Below are 23,449 nucleotides of genomic sequence, written 5' to 3' on the forward strand. Positions count from 1 at the left end.
ATATTGTGCTTGCAAATTGGCCTATAATATCCAAGGAAAACATGTCTAGTAATTGTGCAGTTAATTCTCATACTGTATTTTCAGTTTTGGAATATTTATCCTCTCCCCAAATTTGTCACTAATAAAACGCAATAAAAATTATTTAAAGAAAAGGCTTATATTTACCTTTTAATAGTTTGTTTACATCTACCTTGTAAATATTTAAATAAACAACAATTCAAGTGTAATCTTTCTTTGTAAAAACTAAAGTATACATTTTATCATACATATTTCAAAGTTAAGGATTTGATTGATTATTTGATTATTTTTGACAAAAAATTGGCAAATAAAAGCTTATTTGAGGTGGCAGATATTTTACAGTAAAAATGTATCTATCCAAAACTAATCAACGAAATGTTGTCTTTCATATGTCTGTAACATAGGTCTTTCATTTTTATTATAAGGAATATAAATGTTAATTTGCAGTTTAATACGTTGCTCATACAAATATATATCTATGTGCATACACACACACATATATATGTGTATATATTTATACACAAAAATTTATTTTATTTATATTTTTTATATACATTTTTTTTTTTCCACAAATTGTGCTTGCAAATTGTATAATATCCAAGGTAAACATATCTAGTAATTGTGCAGTTAATTCTCATACTGTATTTTCAGTTTTGGAATATTTATCCTCTCCCCAAATTTGTTACTAATAAAACACAATAAAAATTATTTAAAGAAAAAAATTATATTTACCTTTTAATAGTTTGTTTACATCTACCTTTTGAGGGACATTCTGCGAGACGGTGTAAACAAGTAATGATCTGAATAAACTTGTGTTTTCTCGAGCTGATATGGGGCTCGAGAAAACACAGCCCCTCACAGGTTTGCGCCGTGGATTCCCGCGAGTCAGACGCGGATACTGTGTTTGTTTTAGGCTCGCGCAGTCTTCACTCGGACGCGCGCTTCAATCCGTTGTGGAGACTCTCTTTTCGTTCCAGTGAAATTACAAAACAAAATACACACAAACATGTCTCTGCCTGATATACAACCACTGATAAACATAATCTGATTTGATAAAAAAAAAAAAAAAAAAAACCTATATGAGTGCAGATTCGAACTCAGAACCTCTGACACGCTAGGCAAATGTTCTACCACTAGACCACTTGAGTACACATATTTGCCCACGCGAAAACTCGGTGTTTACTCGGCGTGATCAATTCGCTCTTGAAAATGCTGCCGTTCGTCGTCTGAGCTACAATCTTCCTCTGAGGAAAAGCCAAGGTGAGTTATTCCTCGCTGTCCAGAATCATCTGAAGAGCGTCTTTACCGGAGAAACGAGCCATCCTCTCTAAACGCGATGAACTATCAGTGAATCTGATCTGATGAAACTTCGTGTTTTCAAGGCATTGATCGGGGGGCTGGTGCGAAGCATAGATTACCTAAACTATTTACCATGTGAATAGTGCCGGGGGCGGGGCGGCCTCGGTTCATTATAGAGATAATGAGGCAGAAGGAAAAAACGGTACCTCTCCTTGCTTTCAAACGGATTACATGAGTTGAAAACATTTGTTTTTTATATTAATTACTTCATTTAAAAGAAGAGATTTCAAGCTTCATAAAGACATATACCACGTGTCTGTGTGAGAAGTATTCGCTGAGTTATGATTCATTTTCGGACGCGTTTCAGAATGGACTACACGGACAGAGAGAAGGCAGATCGCGCTCCGTGTTTATTTTTCTTAATTTGGCGAAAAGCACAACACTTTGCTTTTATTGTGAGTATACACAAAAATAATACACATTTAACAGAATCGATTGATGTATGAAACTCCTATGGAAAATCAAAGTCAACAGAGTATTTATGAGTTTCTTTTACACTGATAAAAAAAAAGCGAGCTGGTATCGCCGGCGAGACCGCCGGCCTCAGGGGGTTAACCTCAGTTTAATGAAGCGATGCAAGTGCTTTGTTTTGCGCAAAAAAACCCCAGCATAATTTACCTCTATATTTACAAAATAATATTATCTAAAGCACATTCACGGAACAACTTCCGGTCTTGAGTCAACACAATTCGCATATGTCGCAGTGCTCCCCCTACTGGATTGCAGGTCAGTATTTTTTTTTTGCAAAAACAAGCAAAGCACCGGCATCGCTTCATAAAATCGGTTAAACCACTGGAGTCACATGGATTACTTCAATGATGTCTTTCCTATCGTTCTGGGCCTTGAATGTGTTAGTTGCATTGCTCCCAATGGAGAGACAGAAAGCCCTCAGAATTTCATTAAAAATATCTTCATTTGTGTTCCTAAGATGAACGAAGGTGAACCGAAGTGGGAGAGGGAGTGCGCTGTGATTGGCTGCTGTGAGAACCTGGCAGATCTATAACCAATACAAATTGAATTTGAATCTAAAATCTTGTTCCGTATTGTTAATATATTTTGACATCCACACAGAATTGTCTATCCAAGCACAGGTCTTAAGCATTACATTTAATGACATTGGACAATTTGTGACTGTCAAAAATTTAATTTCTAATTATCATCTTCTTTAATACAGAGGAGAGAGTGTGAAACCATCAGCTGTTTGCCAGGTAAATAGTGAAGTCATAGTGAATACCATTAATAAACATAATGATTATATGGTATGTACTGTATATCTCAATTTTCGGTCTTTTAAAATCGTTTTTTTAGTTGTTGTTGTCCCCAGTCTGCCAAAAAAAAAAAAACTGTCCAATCTATACCAACATGAAAAAAAGAATTCTTGGACTGGAAGAAAGCGAGTTCTATTGGCAATTCAAGTGTATTAGTGGTAAGTACATTTACAAACCAATTGATTTTTGTCTAACAAATGTCAGTATAACTCCCCAAAATATGATAAACATTAAAGGGATAAGTAACTTACCAAAAAATATTTTATATCTGTCGTCATCTACTCTCACGTTTTTTCAGACCTTTATGACTCTGTGGAACACAAAACGTGAACTTTGGAAGTAGGGGTGTGCAATATGACGATGTTCTGGCACCTCTGTCCCAACCAAGCAGCAACATTCTAATCTGAAAAATGAAGCCTACCCGGAAGTGCGAAAAACTGCAATACATCGAAAATCCGCTAGAGGGAGGTCCCAAAAGGGAGCAAATGTCCATAGACCACCATGTTAAAATGTCCGTTTTCACAGCATAAATTCATGTTTTTACAGGTTGGTCCCATGGACTTTTATTGTATTTTTCGATAGGTTCCGAGTGCCTGACAACTGTGAGGGGGGTGAATTTTTTTCTAACTCGTTAGTTTAGATCGTATTTAGATATAAAATGTATGACAAATAAGGGCGTGGTTAACTTTGATTGACAGCTTGATTGACAGCTGATAACGAGCTAGGCTGCTCCAAGGAGAATGACAACATAAGCAGCGCCATTTTTGAACACAGTTGAAATATAATACTACTGTTTTTGAATCATGAAATGTAGTTTTAAGAGTTTTTCAGGCGAGAATGTAGTTGTTTAAAGCTCAAATCTGTGGTTTATTTATAAAGATTTATGAAAATGTTATCCAGGTTGTGAGATCCAGCGATGACCGGGCACTCGGCGCTCATGTACCCCGCCTGGAACAGCCTTTCCTCGGCTAGTCGTTCTGACATTTGCCACTGACTCTGGCGTCTCTGTAGTGGTTAAACATGAGATATAATTCGTCTTGTGTATATCTAACGGGCGATTTTTGGTCTCGTGAATCTATAATTTGTTCCCTGGCCAATCGTTTTGGCTGAGGGGAAGTTTCATAACTTTATAAGCTATTTAACTTTACCGTTGTATGGTTAGACTAGAGCGCTGACTTTGTATGTTTGACTGAATTGTTTGCTTTATTTGTATAGCTTCTTGTACCTTTTACTTATACTTTTATAATAGCTAATATTGATAAAACTGAAGTTTAACAAAAAGAGACTGGGTTGAGTTTTGTCATTTAAAATTTTAATACAACGAAGATGATCTGTAATGTTGTTTACTGCAACTGTTGTGTACTGTTGTTTATATTTCGTTGCCTAAAATATACAGAGATAACCGGAGTAACAGAGCGAGCTGAGTGACGCGCGCTGCGTCCTTTACCCATATATGGATTGGCCAGAAGGTGAACGGGGTTAGGATTTCCCAAGATTTTCCAAGATGGCGCCGCCCATACCCCCCATAAACGGCTTCAAAACCGTTCTTCAGAAAGTCTATGGGTGACGTCACAGACGCTTTGTCCATATTTTTTACAGTCTATGGTCCCAACATACTGAACAACGCGACGTATATTCACATAAAATGTTAGCGCAGCGGAACGGGACACTGCAGTTCACAAAAGTTCATAATTTGCATGTGCTTTAATGCCTTGTCAGCTAAACATTTAATTTGCGTGCTGATGCGCTGTTCTAACGTGTGCGTTTCTCAGCGCGTAACGTTACATGTGAAGCTCACATGCACTAAAAGCCTGTCTACCAACACCTGGATACCAGCGCCTGGATACTGGACTAAGTTATCTTTTGAGTCTTATTGTGCTAATACTGTCAAATACACACAAGGTTTACATAAACAAAGTCGGTTATGGTCTAAAGTGAACGCAAACTTGAGAAAATTGAGAGAAAATCTGCTTGTCAAATGCGTGTATATTAGATGTGTCGCGCACACCTCTTAAAGAGACAGTAGTAATAGTAAACACGCTGCCGCTTGTCCTTAAAGGGATAGTTCACCCAAAAATAAAAATTCTCATTATTTACGCACTCTAATGTTGTTCCAAAACTGTATTAATTTCCTTCTAGTATTTTCTAATATTTTTCTAATATTAATATTTTGAAGAATGTGGCTATCCAAACAGTAGCTGGTCCCCATTGACTTCCACAGGAGAAAAAATATACTATGGAAGTCACTGGGGTACATCAACTGTTTGGTTACCCACATTCTTCCAAATAACTTTTATTTTCAACAGAAGAAAGAAACTTATTCGAGTTTAAAACAACTTGAGAGAGTAAATTATGACAATTTGAATTTTTAGGAGAACTATCCCTTTAATGTTAATAAAATAAGAAAATGCAAAGAGAAAAATCACTCACTGCTCTTGACTGATAACTTTAATAGTAGCTTTAATAAGTATAAATGTATAATTTATACAGTGAAGTCTATGTTTTGTTTTATTTTCATATTTGTTCATTTAATTACTTTCTTCAATGCTACTGTTAAATACTGTAGCTGAAAACAAAGCACTGTTTATTTAAATTGTATATTAAGTTGTGTATGTGTAATGTGTATCTTTGATCTTAATATTTAATAACAAAGAAAATAATGACACTTTTTTTATCTTCGCCCCTGTCTGCCATTCTTTTTTATTTTATATTTTGTTACCTAAGGCTTTGTTTTTAAAATATGGACATTAGTTTGGCTGTAATGCTCAGTCACAAAATAGTAAAACCAACATAAAAAAGAATCGTAATAAAATCGTGAATCGTGATTTTCCTGAAAAAAAAAATCGTGATATGATATTTTTGGCATATCGCCCACCCCTATTTGGAAGAATGTTCTGATTTGTTCTTTCCATGTAGTGAAATTTAACAGATTTTTTTTAAACTGTAAAAGGAATGAAAAAAAAAAAAAATCACCATAAAATAGGTCCACGTGACTCATGCACTGTTTTCCAGGTTGAAACAATACAATAGCTTTGGGTGAGAAAAAAACCTTTCTTGATTATCTGTTATCATGCATTTACGCTTGAATTGAGTGTCTAGAGCTCTATCCCTTTGTTGGTTACAGATGTCTCAACTCAAACCAATACTTTCTCCATCTCATTTTCTCTTTCGTGAAATGATGTATGAGACTTGTACTTTTTGTTCTGTTTAACCTTTCAAGAGTATAAGTAAAAGAAAATACACTCAGCTGATCATATAATGTACATTCTTTCAGCTTGGCTTTTGGAGCCCTAATAATTTATGAGTTATTTATGAAAACACTGGCTGAATGGACATTATTGCACTTGGACATTATTACTCGGCTACCCAATAGTACAGTTGAGTATTCCAGCAAGCCGTGTGTTAATGTAGTGTGTATTCTTCTCATTTAGCTCCTGCGTCCATTTGGGCTGAAGGTCGAGACAGAACCAAACCAAAGCTGGACTGTAACCTACTGGCCTATATGACAGACTTCATACTGACAGCTACTGGCATGGATGCTGCATCACATGTTTTTGAACAAAAACTTTTTCACCTAGAATTTTCATCCCCCTTGAGGAGACTCCATGTCTTCATCTCTTGTGAGTGGATATCATTTTAAACATTCTTCAAAGAACTGCTAATTTCTTCTGAATTTGTTTAGTAGTATATGTAAGAATTTTCCATTAGGGGTGTAACGGTACGCGTATTCGTATTGAACCGTTCGGTACGAGGCTTTCGGTTCGGTTTTCGGTATGCATTTTCAAACCGAACGGTTCGTTTGACCATTTTTCCTGCCGACCAAAATTTCGTTATTTCAAATGTAGGCGCGTTGCGCGTGGCAAGCGCGCTCATAAAGTAAAGGCCTATTTATACTTCTGCGTCGAACTCACGCCGTAGTTACGTCGTAGGCTATGTGTAGCACGCGTACCCTTCGGCGTACCCTGACGTGCACATCTCCAAAAATGTAACAACGCGTCAACTCTACGCGGACGCAAGCGCTGTGATTGGTCTGCTAGGACCGCTCCCTCGGGTTTCACATGCTCCCTCTTCAAGTGTAATTGCGCGTCAACGCGGACAACGACGCAGAAGTATAAATGAAAATCAACCCGTTGCCTACAGCGTAGAGGCTCCGGCATATGTCCGACGCAGAAGTATAAATAGGCCTTTAAGACCACAACATTGTCCAACATCAAATGGCAAACGTAATGCAAGCAGAACAAAACTGAGCTACTGAGTTATTGTGACCGTTTATCAGTTTGGACCAAAGCAGCGCGAGCCGATCTTGATCAAGCGACACTGTTACTACACAGCGCTAATAAGAGATCCAGTAAAGAAATCATTTGAATTCGTCACTTAAGTAACATTGCTGCGAGATCTAGTGAGAAACATTCACATTTCTCCATTATTAACGGATCAAACAGCGCGTGGAAACCAGGAAGAAACATTGTTCCATGAATGAACTATCCAGTGTCCACAGATCTGCAACATTTACCATGGATTTACTGTAGTAACACTAACTGCAACCATGGAAGTTTGGCAGGAATAGTAGGCTATAATGCTTTCAAATAACATTACGTTGGTTTTATTTTGTCATTATGAGTAAAATTGCTGCCCTCAAATGTTAATCTGAAGTTCTGAACTAAAAATAAACCTTTGTTTATAACTACTACAATATTAGGCTACATTTCATTTTTTTCCAAGGAGCTGTTTTGTTTTATATGCTTCTAAGAAGAGTCTATTATAGCTCCATCATTGCTCAAAGTAAAAAAAAAAAAATCATACTTTTTATTATGTTAGTTTTAATAAAAAAAAACTCAAAAAAAAAAAAACGTACTCGGTTACTAACGTAACCTCTGTTCTCTCTAGAGAGGGAACGAGTATTGCGTAAGCTAGCTTACGCTGCGGGAAAGTCTCCTTTCTCGAGATACTGAAGCCAAAAATTATCCTTAATTTTTTAAATCTTGTCAACGCAGTGCGGCAGCCTGCAGACCTAGGGCAGGCGAATCGCGTGCCCATTGGCTGCTCTGCGGCAACTGCAGCAGCCTATGGCTGAGCCTTGCGCGTGACGTCACGTCCAATGAGCGCGCTTGGCGCGCTCAATGCGTCACAGCCCGTCATTAGGGGTGTGGCTTAGCGTATATAAGCAAGGTACAGAGGCTGCTTCGCTGGTTTCTGTCGCATGAAGCGAAATGAGCTCGTGGCGAGAGCACGGCGGGTTACGCAATACTCGTTCCCTCTCTAGAGAGAACAGAGGTTACGTTAGTAACCGAGTACGTTCTCTTACGAGAGGTTCTCTCGTATTGCGTAAGCTAGCTTACGCTGCGGGAACTCCCTTGTCAACGCCGTGCGCGCCCAGCATCCTGAATGAGTCCCATGGAGAGCCCGGGGAACGCGAAGCGTGGGCGGCCAAGATACCACAGTACACAAGCACATATTATGGGGCAAGGAGCGGCACAGCCGGTCCAAACTGACACTTCCCACGTAGTGCAGCTCAACCAGTAGAGCTAAATCAAACAACATAGCCCGCGCACAGACAGTGGGCTGGCTACGCGAGACTTAGACTGATAACACTTTAGCCTGCAAGGCGGGAACTTCCAGGTTGTAAAACCTAACAAATGTGGAGGGGGAGGCCCAGCCTGCCGCTGCACAAATGTCATGAATGGGAATCCCGCTGGACCACGCCCACGATGAGGCCATGCCTCTGGTGGAGTGCGCTCGAATGCCCAAAGGGCACTGCAGGTTTTTAGACGCGTAAGCAGCTGCGATAGCGTCAACTATCCATCTGGATAGGGTGTGTTTCGAGGCGGCGAGACCCTTGGTGCGCCCACCGAACGAAACAAAGAGCTGCTCTGAACGCCTGAAGGCGGCGGAGCGCGAAATATAGCTTCTCAGCACCCTAACTGGGCAGAGGAGATTACTATCTGCCTCGCAGCCAGCATTCGGCAGGGCTGAAAGAGAAATGACCTGCGCTCTGAAGGGAGTGCCCAAAATTTTGGGGACGTACCCATGCCTCGGTCTGAGAATAACTTAGAGTCATTGGGTCCGAGCTCGAGGCACGCAGCGTTAGTGGATAACGCGTGAAGGTCTCCCACACGTTTTACTGAAGACAGTGCTATCAGAAAAACGGTTTTGAGCGTGAGGTATTTCATATCCACAGTTTCCAGGGGTTCAAAGGGATGTGCTTTCAGGGCGTCTAAGACCAGTGAAAGATCCCACATAGGAACCGAAGGGGGTCGCGGGGGGTTCATCCTTCTCGCTCCTCTAAGGAAGCGGGTGACAAACTCGTTCCTTCCTAATGCGCGGCCCGGCTCTGAGACAGAGAGCGCTGAAATGGCCGCGACATAGACTTTGAGCGTGGAGGGGGACCTGCCCGCGTCCAGTAGCTCTTGAAGGAAGCACAATACTTGCGAGACCCCACATGTCTGTGGATCGAGCCCTCTGGCAGTGCACCATTTGTTAAACACCGACCATTTAGACGTGTAGAGCCGCCTCGTGGAGGGAGCTCTAGATTGTATGATCGTGTTCATCACCCCTTCTGGTAGATCAGCATGTAATTGTTGAGGCTCCACGCATGCAGAGACCAGCGCTCTGGGTGGGGATGCCAAATCGAGCCGCGGGCTTGAGAGAGAAGGTCTCTCCGCACCGGGATCGGCCAAGGGGCTGAATCTGCCAATTGTATGAGTTCCGGGAACCAAGCTTGGTTCTCCCAGAACGGGGCTATGAGGAGCACTGTGTGGCGCGCTTTCCTGGCTCTCTCGATGACCTGAGGCAGCAGAGAGACCGGGGGAAAAGCATATAGCGGGCCGCTGGGCCACGTCTGGGCCAGCGCGTCCTTGAAAAGAATACTGGGCAGTGTGCGTTGTCTTTTGACGCAAAGAGGTCGACTTTCGCTCTGCCAAAGCGGCGCCACAGCGACTGGACTGTTTGGGGGTGTAAAGACCACTCCCCAGGGGAACGTTGTCCCTGGACAGTCTGTCGGGGCCCTCGTTCAGATGGCCAGGCACATGCGATGCTCTCAGAGAGCGCCGAGAGTGCTGAGCCCATACGAGGAGGCGTTCCGTTAGGGCGCAGAGCTTTTTTTTTTTTTGATCTGACACCGCCCTGATGGTTCACATAGGCCACTACTGATGTGTTGTCCGTGCGGACTAGAACATGGTGACCATGGAGGAATGGGAGGAAGTGCATGAGCGCTTTCTCGACCGCGAGCATCTCTAGACAGTTTATGTGTAGGAGATTCTCCTGGTCTGACCAGCGGCCATAGACCGGTCTGCCTTAGAAGAGCGCTCCCCAACCTAGGTTGGACGCGTCTGTTGAGACAACTTTCCGGTGTGAAATCACTCCCATAATCACTCCAGTGTGATACCATTCGGCTGCTAGCCAGGGCTGCAGGGCTGAGACACAGCCCTGAGTCACTCTGATTAGCGAGCCGCCGGTCGCCCAGGCTCAATGGGATACTCGCGCTCTTAGCCAGCGTTGAAGCGGGCGCATGCGCAGTAAACCCAGCTGAAGCACTGCTGCAGCTGAGGCCATATGCCCCAGGATGCGCTGAAATGCTTTCAGAGGAACCCGATTGCCTTCTTTGAAGGATGCGGCGAGGCGCCGGATGCGGCGGCGCGCGCTGCTCCGACAATCTGGCCGTCATCGCCACCGAGTCCAGTTCTATTCCGAGAAAGGAAATTGACTGACGGGGCGAGAGCGAGCTCTTGGTCCAATTGACCGCTAGACCCAGACCTTCCAGATGGCTGAGAAGCGCTGTTCTGTGAGACACAAGTTCTGTCTCTGACTGCGCTAGAACAAGCCAGTCGTCCAGATAGTTCAGAATTCGCATTCCCTGACTTCTCAGGGGAGCGAGAGCCGTGTCCATGCATTTCGTAAATGTACGGGGTGCTAAAGACAGGCCGAACGGCAGGACTGTGTATTGATAAGCTCGACCGTCGAAGGCGAATCTCAAGAATGGCCTGTGACGGGGGGTTATCTGGATCTGGAAATACGCGTCTTTCAGATCAAGAGAGATAAACCAGTCTCCTGGGCGGATCTGCGCAAGGATCTGTCTGGTTGTAATCATCTTGAACGGCCGTCTCATGAGAGCCGTGTTCAGATGTCTCAGACCTAAAATAGGTCTTAATGCTCCGTCCTTCTTGGGAACGAGGAAGTAACGGCTGTAAAAGCCTGACTCGCTCAAGGAAGGATGAACCTGTTCTATGGCCCCTTTGCGCAGCAGCTTCGCTATTTCTGCTCGAAGCAGGTGCGCTGCTTCTAAACCCACTTTCGTCTCCGTCTGCGCTAGAAGCGCGGGGGGCGACGAGCGAATTGAGGCGAATAGCCGTGTTTTGTAGTGTTCAACACCCATTCTGACGCGCCCTGAATAGCTTCCCATGCTTTTGCACGCATAGCTAGGGGTCGAATGGTCTCTGGGTTCAGATCGCCGCGCTGCGCGGGATGGAGAACCTGTATCAGAGAGGATGGGGCGGCGCGCGCGCCGCCGGTGCTCGAACACGGGGGCTGATAAACAGTATTGGCTGGCTGTACAGCGTTCAGTAGCTCGGTCCTGAAGGATGGAGCGCGTTTTGCTGTCAAACAGCCCTGGCGCGAGAGCGGCGTGGGGGATATAGTGTCTGAAAGTGAGTGCGCGTGCTCGTGAGCGGGCGCAGGGTTTACACTTATAACACGGCCAGTGTTTTTGGGAGCTTTAGAGGGTCTGTAACCCGGGGTAACCGTATGGCAGAGCGAGCAGCGAGTAGGTGTGAGCACAGAGTTGTGGGCACATTTACTACACTTAATACTCGAGCGGCGTGTTTTCGCTTTATGAGAGAGCGCTCTGAGCGCATTACCATGGGAACCATGTTGTGTGAAGCAGTGAACACATGGGAGTGGGCACATTTTCTACACTTAATATCCCCTCGGCCTGAGCCGTTGCAACTCGAGCAGCGGGTAGGTGTGAGCACAGAGTTGTGGGCACATTTACTACACTTAATACTCGAGCGGCGAGTGTCCGCCTATGAGAGAGCGCTCTGAGCGCGTAACCATGGGGACCGTGTTTGTGCGAAGCAGTGAGCACATGGGAGTGGGCACATTTCTACACTTATGACACCCTCGGCCGGAGCCGGAGTGTTTCGGGGCTTTAGAGGGTCTGTAACCCGAGGTAACTGAATGGCAGAGCGAGCAGCGGGTATGTGTGAGCACAGAGTTGTGGGCACATTTACTACACTTAGTACTCGAGCGGCGCGTGTCCGCTTTAAGAGAGAGCGCTCTGAGCGCGTTACCATGGGGACCGTGTTTGTGTGAAGCAGTGAGCACATGAGAGTGGGCACATTTTCTACACTTATCTTCGGCTAGAGCTGGAATGTTAGTGAGCTTTAGAGGATCTGCAACCCGGGGTAACTGAGTGGCAGAGCGAGCAACGGGTAGGTGTGAGCACAGAGTTGTGGGCACATTTCCTACACTTAGTACTCAAGCGGCGTGTGACCGCTTTAAGAGAGTGCGCTCTGTGGACGTTACCGGGGAGACCGTGTTTGTGTGTAGCAGTGAGCACGTGGGAGTGGGCACATTTTCTACACGTATAACACCATCGGTGTTATAGGAAACTGATAGAGCGAGAAGCTTTGATGGCTCATAAGTTTAGACGCTCATAAATACTCAAGCACCATCCTGCGAGATACGGGTTCGCTTTCTGTATGTGAGAAAGCTGGCCGCGAGCTCGGAGAAGCCAGCAGAAAAAATATTTATCTGCTGCCAGAGCCGGATTCGAACACGGGTTTCCCGTGTGGAAGTCCAATGCTCTGCCACTGAGCCACAGGAGCACACATAATCTTTTAGTTAGTGCGAGCATATGACCGAGCGATGTTTCGTTTCGGCGTTTGTTTGCAGACGCGCGCGTGTAATAAAACAGGCTCGTTACTGCAGTATAGTATTTCCAGCCGCCTGAACTTGGAGGGGACTGAGAATAAACGAGGACTGGAGGTAGTCCGGCCTAGGCGGGACGAAAACACTCTCTCTTCCTCTTTTCGCCGGTGCTCGTGACGTCCGCTCTGATATCCCTTGAGAACGGCGCAGTTGCGCGGCTCGAACAAGGGAGAGAGAGCGGGAAGATGTCATCATGTGCTATGACATCGTATGTTTGCAGGCGTGCGTGTATTAAAACAGGCTCGTTTACTGCAATATTGATATTTCTAGTCGCCTGAGCTTAGGAGGGGACTGAGAAATGTGTGAGAAACGGAGGTGGCCGGAGAGTGACGCGCGCGACCGAGACGCGGGGTAGCTTTCTTATAACGTAAAGGAAGCCAGCCCGTGACCGTCTACTCCTGACATCCCTTGTGAGCGGCGCGTTTGCGCGGCTCGAACAGAGGGGGAGAGCGCAGGGAGGGGCGTGCGTCGTCCGGGGGGTAGCTTTCTTGTAACGTAAAGGAAGCTATAGCCCGAGACCGTCCGTTTCTGACACCCCTTGTGAGCGGCGCCGTTTGCGCGGCTTGACAGAGGGGAGAAAGCAGCTGTCCAAGAAAACAGCGCTGTCTGCTTCATCCCCTGAGGCGACGGCAGTGCGGGCGAAGCCGGCCGCTGCGCGTCGGGAGGTGGGGGGGAGAAGGAAATAGCGAGGCTCGCGGGAGGGGCTCCGGCGAGCGCTCAGCTGTCATAGAAGCCCAGGCAGAGAGCGCAGATACATGGCGGTCTCTGTCGCTGAGCGTGGCTCACACGAGCCACAGGATGAGCGAGGCATTTGCAACAACGCCTCGCGCTCTTTTAGATGCAAGTGTGTCGCGGGGCGAACACACAAACACACAACACAGAGCAAGTAAAGGATATGTATGCCGGATGGCGCAGCAGGCAGGGAAGGCTGAAGGCGGCGAAGCGGCCGGCGTCCTCAGGCTGAAAACCTCGGCGTGCTGGTCGCTTGATTCGACGGCGGCTTCCTCAGAGATGCGATGCGAAGAGCTTCGCTGAAGAGACAGAAAATCAGCGAAGCAGCCTCTGTACCTTGCTTATATACGCTAAGCCACACCCCTAATGACGGGCTGTGATGCATTGAGCGCGCCAAGCGCAAGCCATAGGCTGCTGCAGTTGCCGCAGAGCAGCCAATGGGCACGCGATTCGCCTGCCCTAGGTCTGCAGGCTGCCGCACTGCGTTGACAAGATTTAAAAAATTAAGGATAATTTTTGGCTTCAGTATCTCGAGAAAGGAGACTTTCCCGCAGCGTAAGCTAGCTTACGCAATACGAGAGAACCTCTCGTAAGAGAACTCTGGCATTTCTTTCTTTTTGCTGTATCGAAAAACGTACCGAACCGTGAATTTTGTGAACCGTTACACCCCTATTTTCCATTAAACTTTTAGTAATGTTTTTAAGTAATGAAGTAATTAAGTAATGTTGTTGTCATCTTGTTAATGTATGTACAGTATAAATTGCAAACATGCTTGTGTTGGACACGTGTTTACAGGTTATAGACATTTTTAGAGGAGGTAGATGCTGTGTATTTAAAGGTGCTCTACACTGAAAAAAGTCTAACATTGCTGTTGTTCGTTTAATGTGTATTTTCTCGTTGAAATAGCTTAAAATTATTAGTTTTTTCATTTAAAGTAAATGTTTTAGTTTATATTTATGGTTGAATCCATTTTTTTTACATGGATACAATATAAATTGATCCAATTTATCAAATTTTTGATCCAAGATGGCGGCGCGAGTACATCGCGAGGCTCGCGGTCTCTCCAGATTCTGTAATTTAGCAGTATTTTTCTTGCTCATTTCGGGTCTGTTCGTCCAGAACAGTTGTGCCTTAACATCGTACACCCAAGGTGAGCTTTTGGATATTGGTTTGCGAATTTCCGACAGTTTTATGGACAACCTTCGACTCCTTCCTGAGATCGCCAGATCACCCGAGGCTATGCACTCTGCCCGGCCGGGCGGAAGTGCTCGCAGGCGCCGGCGAGATCGTAAACAAAGGCGGGGGAAGCGCGGAGGACTAAGAGCTAAGCTAAAGCTAACACCACACCGGCTCTCTTTACCCAGCATTTTCCTTGCCAATGTACGGTCGCTGTTGAACAAAATGGAGGAGATTCGACTCAACATCACATACAGCAAGAGACTTTTGAACTGTAATGTTCTAATTTTCACGGAAACATGGTTAAACAGCGGAATACCGGACAACGCTATTGAGCTAGCGGGACGCCATACATTCCGGGCGGATAGAACATTACATGGCTCCGGTAAGACCAGAGGTGGTGGATTGTGCATTTACATTAACAAAGCTTGGTGCACAAACTCTGCTATTGTTGGGAGACATTGTTCAGCTAACCTTGAGTTTCTCATGGTTAAATGTAGACCGTTTTATCTACCGCGGGAGTTCACTTCCACTATTATAACTGCAGCCTATATTCCCCCGGATGCTGATGCCAAGTTTGCTATGAAAGAACTTCACGCAGCCATCAGTAAACAACAGACCGTTCACCCGGAAGCTGCGTTTATTGTTGCGGGTGATTTTAATCATTCAAACTTAAAGTCAGTGCTACCGAAATTTCACCAGCATGTTTCCTGTCACACCAGAGGAAACAAAACCTTAGACCATGTTTACACAAACATGGCTGAAGCTTACGTCGCGACACCCCTCCCCCACTTGGGACAGTCAGATCACCTTTCTTTGTTCCTCACCCCCAAATATGCACCTCTGATCAATCGCGTGAAGCCATCAGTGAAGACCATCAAGGTGTGGCCTGCGGGGGCAGATTTCTCACTCCAGGAAAGGTTTCTACACACAGACTGGAGTATGTTTGCTTCTCAAGCCACCAGTGGCTCTCACACGGACATTGACTGCTACTCCTCCTCTGTACTGGATTATATTAATACCACCATTGACAGTGTTACAACCCAGAAGCAGATCACCACATACCCAAATCAGAAGCCATGGATGAACAGGGAAGTGCGACTCCTATTGAAGACACGCAATACTGCCTTCAGATCAGGAGATGCACAAGCCTATAGCACATCCAGAGCAAATCTGAAAAGGGGCATCAAAGAGGCCAAGCACTGCTACAAGCTTAAGATAGAGGGACACTTTTCCAACGCTGACCCTCGGCGCATGTGGCAGGGCATTCAGGCCATCAGTGACTACAAACCCTCTCACTCCACCCCCGCAGCCACTGATGTCAACTTCCTGAACGAGCTAAATGACTTTTATGCTCGCTTTGAAAGAGACAACAGAGAAACTGCCACCAAGCTTAAATCCTCAGCTGACCACCCACCGATCACACTCTCCTCCACAGATGTCTGCAATGCACTGAGCAGGATCAGCGCGCACAAGGCTGCTGGACCAGACAACATCCCTGGACGCGTACTCAGGGCATGTGCGGAGCAGCTCGCTGGGGTTTTTACAGACATTTTCAACCTGTCTCTTGCCCAAGCAACTGTACCAACATGCTTTAAATGCACTTCCATTGTGCCAGTGCCAAAACACTCCAGCCCGAAGTGCCTTAATGACTACCGCCCTGTAGCACTCACACCCATCGTAATGAAGTGCTTTGAGCGGCTGGTCCTGGCACACCTAAAAGACTCTCTACCATCCACATTGGACTCACACCAGTTTGCCTACCGTAGCAATAGGAGCACAGAGGATGCAGTCTCCATGGCACTGCACTCTGTGCTCACACATCTGGACAATAAGAACACTTATGCACGCATGCTGTTTGTTGACTTCAGCTCAGCATTCAACACTGTCATCCCAACTAAGTTAATAGCCAAACTTGGAGACCTGGGCTTCAACACCTCCATGTGCAACTGGATTTTGGACTTCTTGACCAACAGACCCCAGAATGTTCGATCAGGCTCCAACTGCTCCACATCCATCACACTCAACACTGGTGTACCACAGGGCTGTGTGCTAAGCCCGTTCCTCTACTCCCTCTTCACCTCCGACTGCAAGCCTGTGTACGGATCTAATTCCATCGTCAAGTTTGCGGACGACACTACGGTGATTGGTCTCATCAGCAACAACGATGAGACTGCCTATAGGGAGGAGATCAAGCACCTGGCCACATGGTGCACCGAAAATAACCAGCTCCTCAACACCACCAAAACGAAGGAGCTCATCGTGGACTTCAGGAAAGTGTCAAGAGGCACACACGACACCATCCACATCAATGGAATGGCTGTTGAGCGTGTCTCCAGTTTCAAGTTCCTGGGGACCCACATCTCGGCGGACATGACCTGGACAACCAACACCTCCAGCCTGGTCAAGAAGGCTCACCAGCGCCTTTTCTTCCTGAGGACACTGAGGAAGAATCAGCTTTCCTCCACTATCCTGGTGAACTTCTATCGCTGTGCAATAGAAAGCATCCTGACCAACTGTGCTACAGTGTGGTATGGGAGCTGTTCTGTTGCAGAGCGCAAGGCACTGCAGCGGGTGGTGAAAACCGCCCAGCGCATCACTGGGACTCCACTACCTGCCATCGAGCACATCCAGAGGAAACGCTGTCTGCATCGAGCTCGCAGCATCCTTAAGGACTCCTCTCACCCAGCCCACAGACTGTTTTCTCTCCTGCCTTCCGGCAGGCGTTTCAGGTGCCTCCGAACCAGGACCAGCAGACTAAAGAACAGTTTTTTCCCCAGAGCTGTCTCTTTATTAAACTCTAACCCTCATTGATCCCACTCCCCTCATATACTGATTGACTCTCCTCTCCCTCCTCACACCTGCCTCCATTTTGTTATTTGCAATACTATAATGTTCATTTGCACTGCTGACTGTTATTACAGTAACAACTGTTTACATATGCATCTTGCACTACTACCTTGACTGGAATATGCTCATTTGCACTGCCGACTGTTATTTACAGTACCGACTGTTATATATACATTGCAATATCGTACCTTAACTGTAATATGCAATTACTTTCCACTGCACTCACTCGGATAGCTTCTGTCCAAACTTTATTTGCACTACTTTAAATCCATTGTTATACTGCTCATTAGCCTAACTTATACATATATCTATTTGTAAAATTCTGTTTATAGTAATATCCATCTGTATATTATGCTCACATTCTGTTTATAGTAACAGCCATCTGTATATATATTCATAGTACATATCTATCTGTAAAATTATGTTTATAGTAACAGCCATCTGTATATTATATTCAGTACATATCTATCTGTAAACATTCTGTTTATAGTAATAGCCATCTGTATATTATTATATTCAGTACATATCTAGCTGTAAATTCTGTTCACAGTAATAGTTATCTGTATATTATATTCATAGGACAATCTATCTGTAAATTTTTGTTTATAATAGTATTCAACTCTATATTTATTCAGTACATATCCATGTTCTGCACTTATGAACCACTGTATATCCTGCACTTGCTGCTATTGCACTTCTGGTTAGACCTAAACTGCATTTCGTTGCCTTGTACCTGTACTTGTGTAATGACAATAAAGTTGAATCTAATCTAATCTAATCTAAATTGGCAGCGGGACATTAAACTGAATTTATTCATTTGATCAGAGTATTTTTATTAGATTAAGCATGATTTGCACATGCGCGTTGTTAAGGTGGAGATCCCGCTCTCTGACCTGACCTGAAAAAAAAAAAAAACGTCCGTTACAGTTGAACTGTCTGCGAAGAACACACACACACAATCTGTTGAGCGGCGGCCGTGACGGTACGGTACACTTCAACAGACCCCTCCAGCCAGGCTGCGACACAGAAGAACTACGACGAGCAAGGTAAAAACAATAATCTTTGTCTAACGTTACTGTTAACGTTTTTTTTTCCAAGTATACCTGACTGGCCTTGACTCTGGCTGTATTTTCAGCACTCACGCTTGATAGCATGTAAATGATAAGATAGCACTAACTTAGTAACGTTAGCATTCTTCATTCAAACTATAACGTTAACGTTAGGTTACGTTAGCCGCCCTCTGGTCGTGGGTGAGTAACTTGCTATCACAGGTCGCTAGCTAACTGGCTAATAAATGCAAACTATCATTTCTAAATGCATTTTGTGGGGGCATTGATGTTAGCTAAAGTTACCACGTGTAAGTTAGTTAATGTTACAGCTAATGTTATGTTCGTGAATTCAAATGCGTTTGTTCTGCTGAGCGTTTTTAATGTGTGGCGCGAAGAGCCTAGAAAATGTTTATTTGCCGATATTACTGTATTTTTAGAGCTGATGCAAAGCACCTCAGACACATTAGTCACCCATTCATTTACTCACTTAATTGTTGACCTGTAGTGTAGTTTCACAGGCATGGCACTTTGTCTAAGACCAGTTAAATCCATGCGAGCAAATGTCTTAAAGCTTACAGTTGAAAATGGTTAGATCTACCTAACTGTTGATTCACTTATGAGTTGTTTTTGTTGTAGGCGATAATTTAGTAAGGTTGTGCTGGTGATTCCCTTTTGTGTTCACCATCTTAAAAACTTCTAAACTTATTTCTGTATGCTCTACTTTTTAGATCAATGCTGAGTTCATGCGAATCACAACAGTTCCCTTGGAGACAAAGTTTATAGCGCAGTTGGACAAGCACTCCACCAAACTGTTGGAGGTCATCAGGAGCAAGGGAGGAGTTGTGAAAGAGAAGACCACCAGGACCTTGCAGGTTTTAGATGAGGTATCTATGAATAAGTTGTGTATCAGTGGGATCCATGGCTGAATAGTTTTTTTTTTTTTTTTTTTATGTTTAATTTTAATTCTTAGTAACTGTTCTTACTCAGACTGTGCACATCAGCATCAGAAGAGAATGCATCCTCAAATCTCTGATGATCTACTTCGGCGAACCTGTTGAGCACCTTATCAAAGAATACCAGGTAAGGGCATCTCTCTCACTTGCTCACACAGTTAACACCTACAGACTAACATGGTCATAGTCTAGGTTTTCCTTGCCATATTTAATAAATAGGGGTGTGACGTGAAACTCAGCTCATTTTAACACTATTTATAAGAAATCTTTGATGCTGAATTATTACTGAATTTTGAGCAGTAAACACTTAGACCACGTCCAGACGTACCAAAACGATCTTTTTTTTCCCGTCTTCCAAACAGTGTCCAAAAAAAGTGCGTCCAAACGAATCCATTTGCAAATGACTTAACTCAAAGTAATATTAAAATACTTTTTACAAGTTATGTTACTCTTTACGTTACTATGTTGTTGTTGTAGTAGTAGTATTTAGTTACTATTACTTTCACCACCGATTTACTTTTACTCCGATTTAAGAGTTCTTAGATACACACAGTTTGTTACTAATGAGACAATCAGTCTCAAGAATGGCTGGTTTGCACTAAAAAAAAATATTTCTGAATAAAAATAATTCTCCAGCTTTATTTATTTTTTATTTTCTATGCATTTTCCCCTTCAAAATCACCCCAATCATTTTAGGATGCTAAATTATTTTCAAATAGAGCAATTGAATTCCTGTTCCTGTATTTTTCCAATATCGTGCAGCCCTTGAGAAAACACTTCTGATCAAGCAGAAATCTCACCACAAATCCAAACGCATTTTAACTTCAGCACCTCTGATAAATTGCAGCTCAGTCTCAAACAGAGCTAGGTAGCATTCCAGTTTTTAGATTGCATTCCAGATTTTAGATAGCATTCCAGTACGCTGGTGTTGCATCAGCTGGGCGGAGTTGATTCAATTGTGCAGATACCCTGTTTAATCTAGTCACACCCCTTGTAATAAACATTTGATTCGTTTGATTTGCGCCTATTCAAGTTTTGAAAGTTTAGAGTGTATAAGAGCTTGGCACATTATGATCTAACATGAAATCGGGAGATTTCTGAAACTATAACGTACTTATTTTCTCTCTTTTTTTTTTTATGCAGGAAAATGAGGTTGAAGAACTGGAGCAGACAACCATGGCGATCTTTATCACTGGGAAAGAGGATCCTCTCCATCCACCCAAAGACATTAAAATTGTCATCGAAGGAACAGAGGTCCTGTACGAGTTGCCATCGGTTGCAACTGCTTTTGCCATGGTCTTTGGGCTCATATACACACTTAACCTAAAATATCCGAAAAGGCTGCAGTTCACCTTTGAACTTGTGCAAAAGGTCCTGATGGAGCTTGAAGGAAAAAAGATGACCCCAAAAGTCACTAGACTGACCACCCAGCTGTACAGCACAGAGTAGGCAGTAGGCCCAAGTTCGATGGCTACCAGCCTCGCCACCAACTTTTTTGGCTCAGAGTTTTGTTTGAGCTATTACATATAAATTAGTTGTATTTAAATGTAGAGCTTACAGCTCTGTATCAGAAACTCTGTCAGTGTCTTAGGAGTTCCACTGTTCACTGTCTGAGGAGCAGTTTCAGGATTTGTCTCTGGTGTTCAGCTAAAAGAGACTGTTCATCATATACATTTGAAACAGGTATACAATACTGTCATAACATTTAATGTGTTCTGTCAGGACAAACCTTCCTAATTTAATATTACTACTAATGAGATATCATCAAGTGATGATTTGAAATATGTAACAAATTTGTGGGCTCAAAGTATTTTTGTGTGAAGCAGACTTCATCTTCATACATTTGAAACCGATGTTCAGTGTTGTCAGTTTATTGAACAATAAATAAATGTGTTCTAAAGGAAAGTGTTCTGAGTAGTCATTGATAAAAATGTATTAAAAGCATTTTTTTAAATTTGATTTATTATACATTTCAAATAATGACAACTGTTATTTTTTTATTTGAGACAACCTAAAATAATTAATTTACTGGGACCTATACATATTAGTTTGTTTTAACTTAAAATAATTAGTTTGGATCAACCTTTAAAAAGTGGTTGCATGGATTTAAACTTTTCAGGTTAATCTAATTTAAATTATTTACTTTGAGTCAATGTCAAATATTTCGTGTGATTGATTACTTCAATTTTTTTAAGTTGATCCAAGGTTTTATTTTTTTCAGTGTAAGTCATGTTTATTTGTGTTATTTTTTGTATATAAATCATTATTACAGTGGAACAAATTGCTATTTTTTTTATTTGTAAATTAGCAACTGAATTTAACCATTGCACAGCACCACTTTATCACCAATAATTTTGTATAACTTTGTAGTTTATTGTTTTATGTCACATGTGAGAACAAATGCAAGTTTATATTTTTTCAGATTATGTAATTTCTGTAATAAAGTCTGTATCATAGAATGGTAACTTCTTTCTGTTGTTATTTTGTAGATGTTTGTTGTAAGTAAATGGCTTAAATGTAATTCAAGAATTTTGTAAAACCATGGCTACACTGTGGTAATACTACAGTAAAACCATAGTAACCATGACTGTAGTAACCGTGGTTTTTGGAGAAAACTACAGTCATGGTTACTATGGTTTTACTGTAGCATTACTACAATATAACTGTAGTAAAACCATGGTATCAAAACCATGGTTTTTAAAAACCATGGTTCACACCAAAATACCACGGTTACTACAGTCATAGTTAACTACAGTTTTACTATAATATTACTACAATATAACTGTAGTAAAACCATGGTATCAAAACCATGGTATCCGCCAAAATACCACGGTTACTAAGGTCATAGTTAACTACAGTTTTACTATAGTAAAACCATGGTTAATTTTCGTAAGGGGTGCACCCAATCTTAAAGAACAGAGAGTCTGAAGGGGAGTATGCTAATGCGGATAAAGTGACCCGGGATTTGACCCGGGTTCATTGATTTTGGTTCATTCACACTGCCAGTGATTTTCCGGAATCAGAGTTTCTGTTCTGAAACACAACCTTTTTGTCATTTTCCGTTCACACACAACCTGTAAAAATCCCGTAAAGACAAGTGACATCGATGTGACTTGTAATGTCTCAGCAGCATCTTAAAGGGCACCTATTATGACTCTTTTCACAAGATGTAAAATAAATCTCTGATGTCCCCAGAGTATGTATGTGAAGTTTTAGCTCAAAATACCCAACAGATCATTTTTTACAGCATGTTTAAATTGTCATTTTTTGAGGGCTCAGAAAAACGCGCTGTTTTAGTGTGTGCCCTTTAAATGCAAATTAACTGCTGCTGCACGGCCCAGGGGGTCAGGACAATGACGCTGCACGCGCTTCAGTCAGGACAATCTCATCTGATAATATCAGAACAGAAACTCTCAGTTGCGGTGTTCATTTCGACTCGGAGTCGGACAATAATGCCCACAGAGCCAGAGAATATGCTGTATGAGATAGAACAGGTATAGTGTAGTTTAATTATGGTTATAACTTATTTGTCATCTGCTTTTATCCACTTTTAATACAAGCCTGCTGTAGCAAACCCCGTCCGAATGATGACCAAAATAACGTTATACTGATGAGTTCAGTGAAGTTTATTGTACATCACACAAAAGATGAGCGTTAGTTTTACTCCAGAGAATCACTGTAATACCTGAATAAACACAGTATAAGAAGTGCATATTAAAGTCTTATCCATAAACTCTCGCTCTCTCTCCCTTTCATTATCAACAACATACACAGCGAAGTACACAAAACACTCGTTACAACTAACAGTAAACAAATATATACACACCTTTTCAGTGGGTGCTAAATAAACTGGTAAACCTTATATCCGTAAAATGCCTCGATGAGCTGTCATAAAGTGCGCGCTCTCACTTTCATTTCTGCCGTGGTCAGTAACGTTAGTACTGTCGCTCTGGAGACTGTAAGCTGGATCACAAACAGTACAGATCCATCCTCGAGTAACAACGAGAGTAAATGAAGACTGCTATGTTCATTCTTACATCCAACAACAGCACACCTCAATCGCTTAGGAGACATTTTTGTCTACAGCTGCTCCAGCTTCGAACAATGGCGGACTCTGTGT

The 23,449-nt window shown here is 43.1% G+C and overlaps 2 protein-coding genes across 11 annotated transcripts in view; one reads left to right on the forward strand and one right to left on the reverse strand.

Annotated features, from left to right (window-relative positions):
- LOC311300859 (centrosomal protein of 95 kDa-like) overlaps positions 1-23,449 on the reverse strand; it is a 350,199-nt gene that overhangs the window by 224,777 nt on the left and 101,973 nt on the right. The window lies entirely within an intron of this gene.
- Positions 18,255-21,911, forward strand: LOC311300861 (uncharacterized protein). 2 transcript variants are annotated; one of them, XM_084425497.1, is made up of 4 exons: positions 18,255-18,373; positions 19,105-19,260; positions 19,364-19,456; positions 20,473-21,911. In XM_084425497.1, the coding sequence occupies exons 2-4, from the start codon at positions 19,120-19,122 to the stop codon at positions 20,776-20,778; spliced, it is 540 nt and encodes a 179-aa protein (XP_084281623.1). In that variant the 5' UTR covers positions 18,255-18,373; positions 19,105-19,119; the 3' UTR covers positions 20,779-21,911. The 2 variants fall into 2 exon arrangements, with proteins under 2 accessions (XP_084281623.1, XP_084281622.1); XM_084425496.1 differs by lacking the exon at positions 18,255-18,373 and having other exon boundaries at positions 18,804-19,260.

This window comes from Rutilus rutilus (genome assembly GCF_951802725.1).
Source record: "Rutilus rutilus genome assembly, chromosome: 12".
NCBI lineage: Eukaryota > Metazoa > Chordata > Actinopteri > Cypriniformes > Leuciscidae > Rutilus > Rutilus rutilus.

Coding starts and splice junctions, on each gene's coding strand:
- LOC311300861 (XM_084425497.1), top strand. CDS start 19,120: ATGCGAATCACAACAGTTCCCTTGGAGACAAAGTTTATAGCGCAGTTG. Junction 19,261..19,363: donor CCTTGCAGGTTTTAGATGAG/GTATCTATGAAT, acceptor GTTCTTACTCAG/ACTGTGCACATCAGCATCAG. Junction 19,457..20,472: donor ACCTTATCAAAGAATACCAG/GTAAGGGCATCT, acceptor TTTTTTATGCAG/GAAAATGAGGTTGAAGAACT.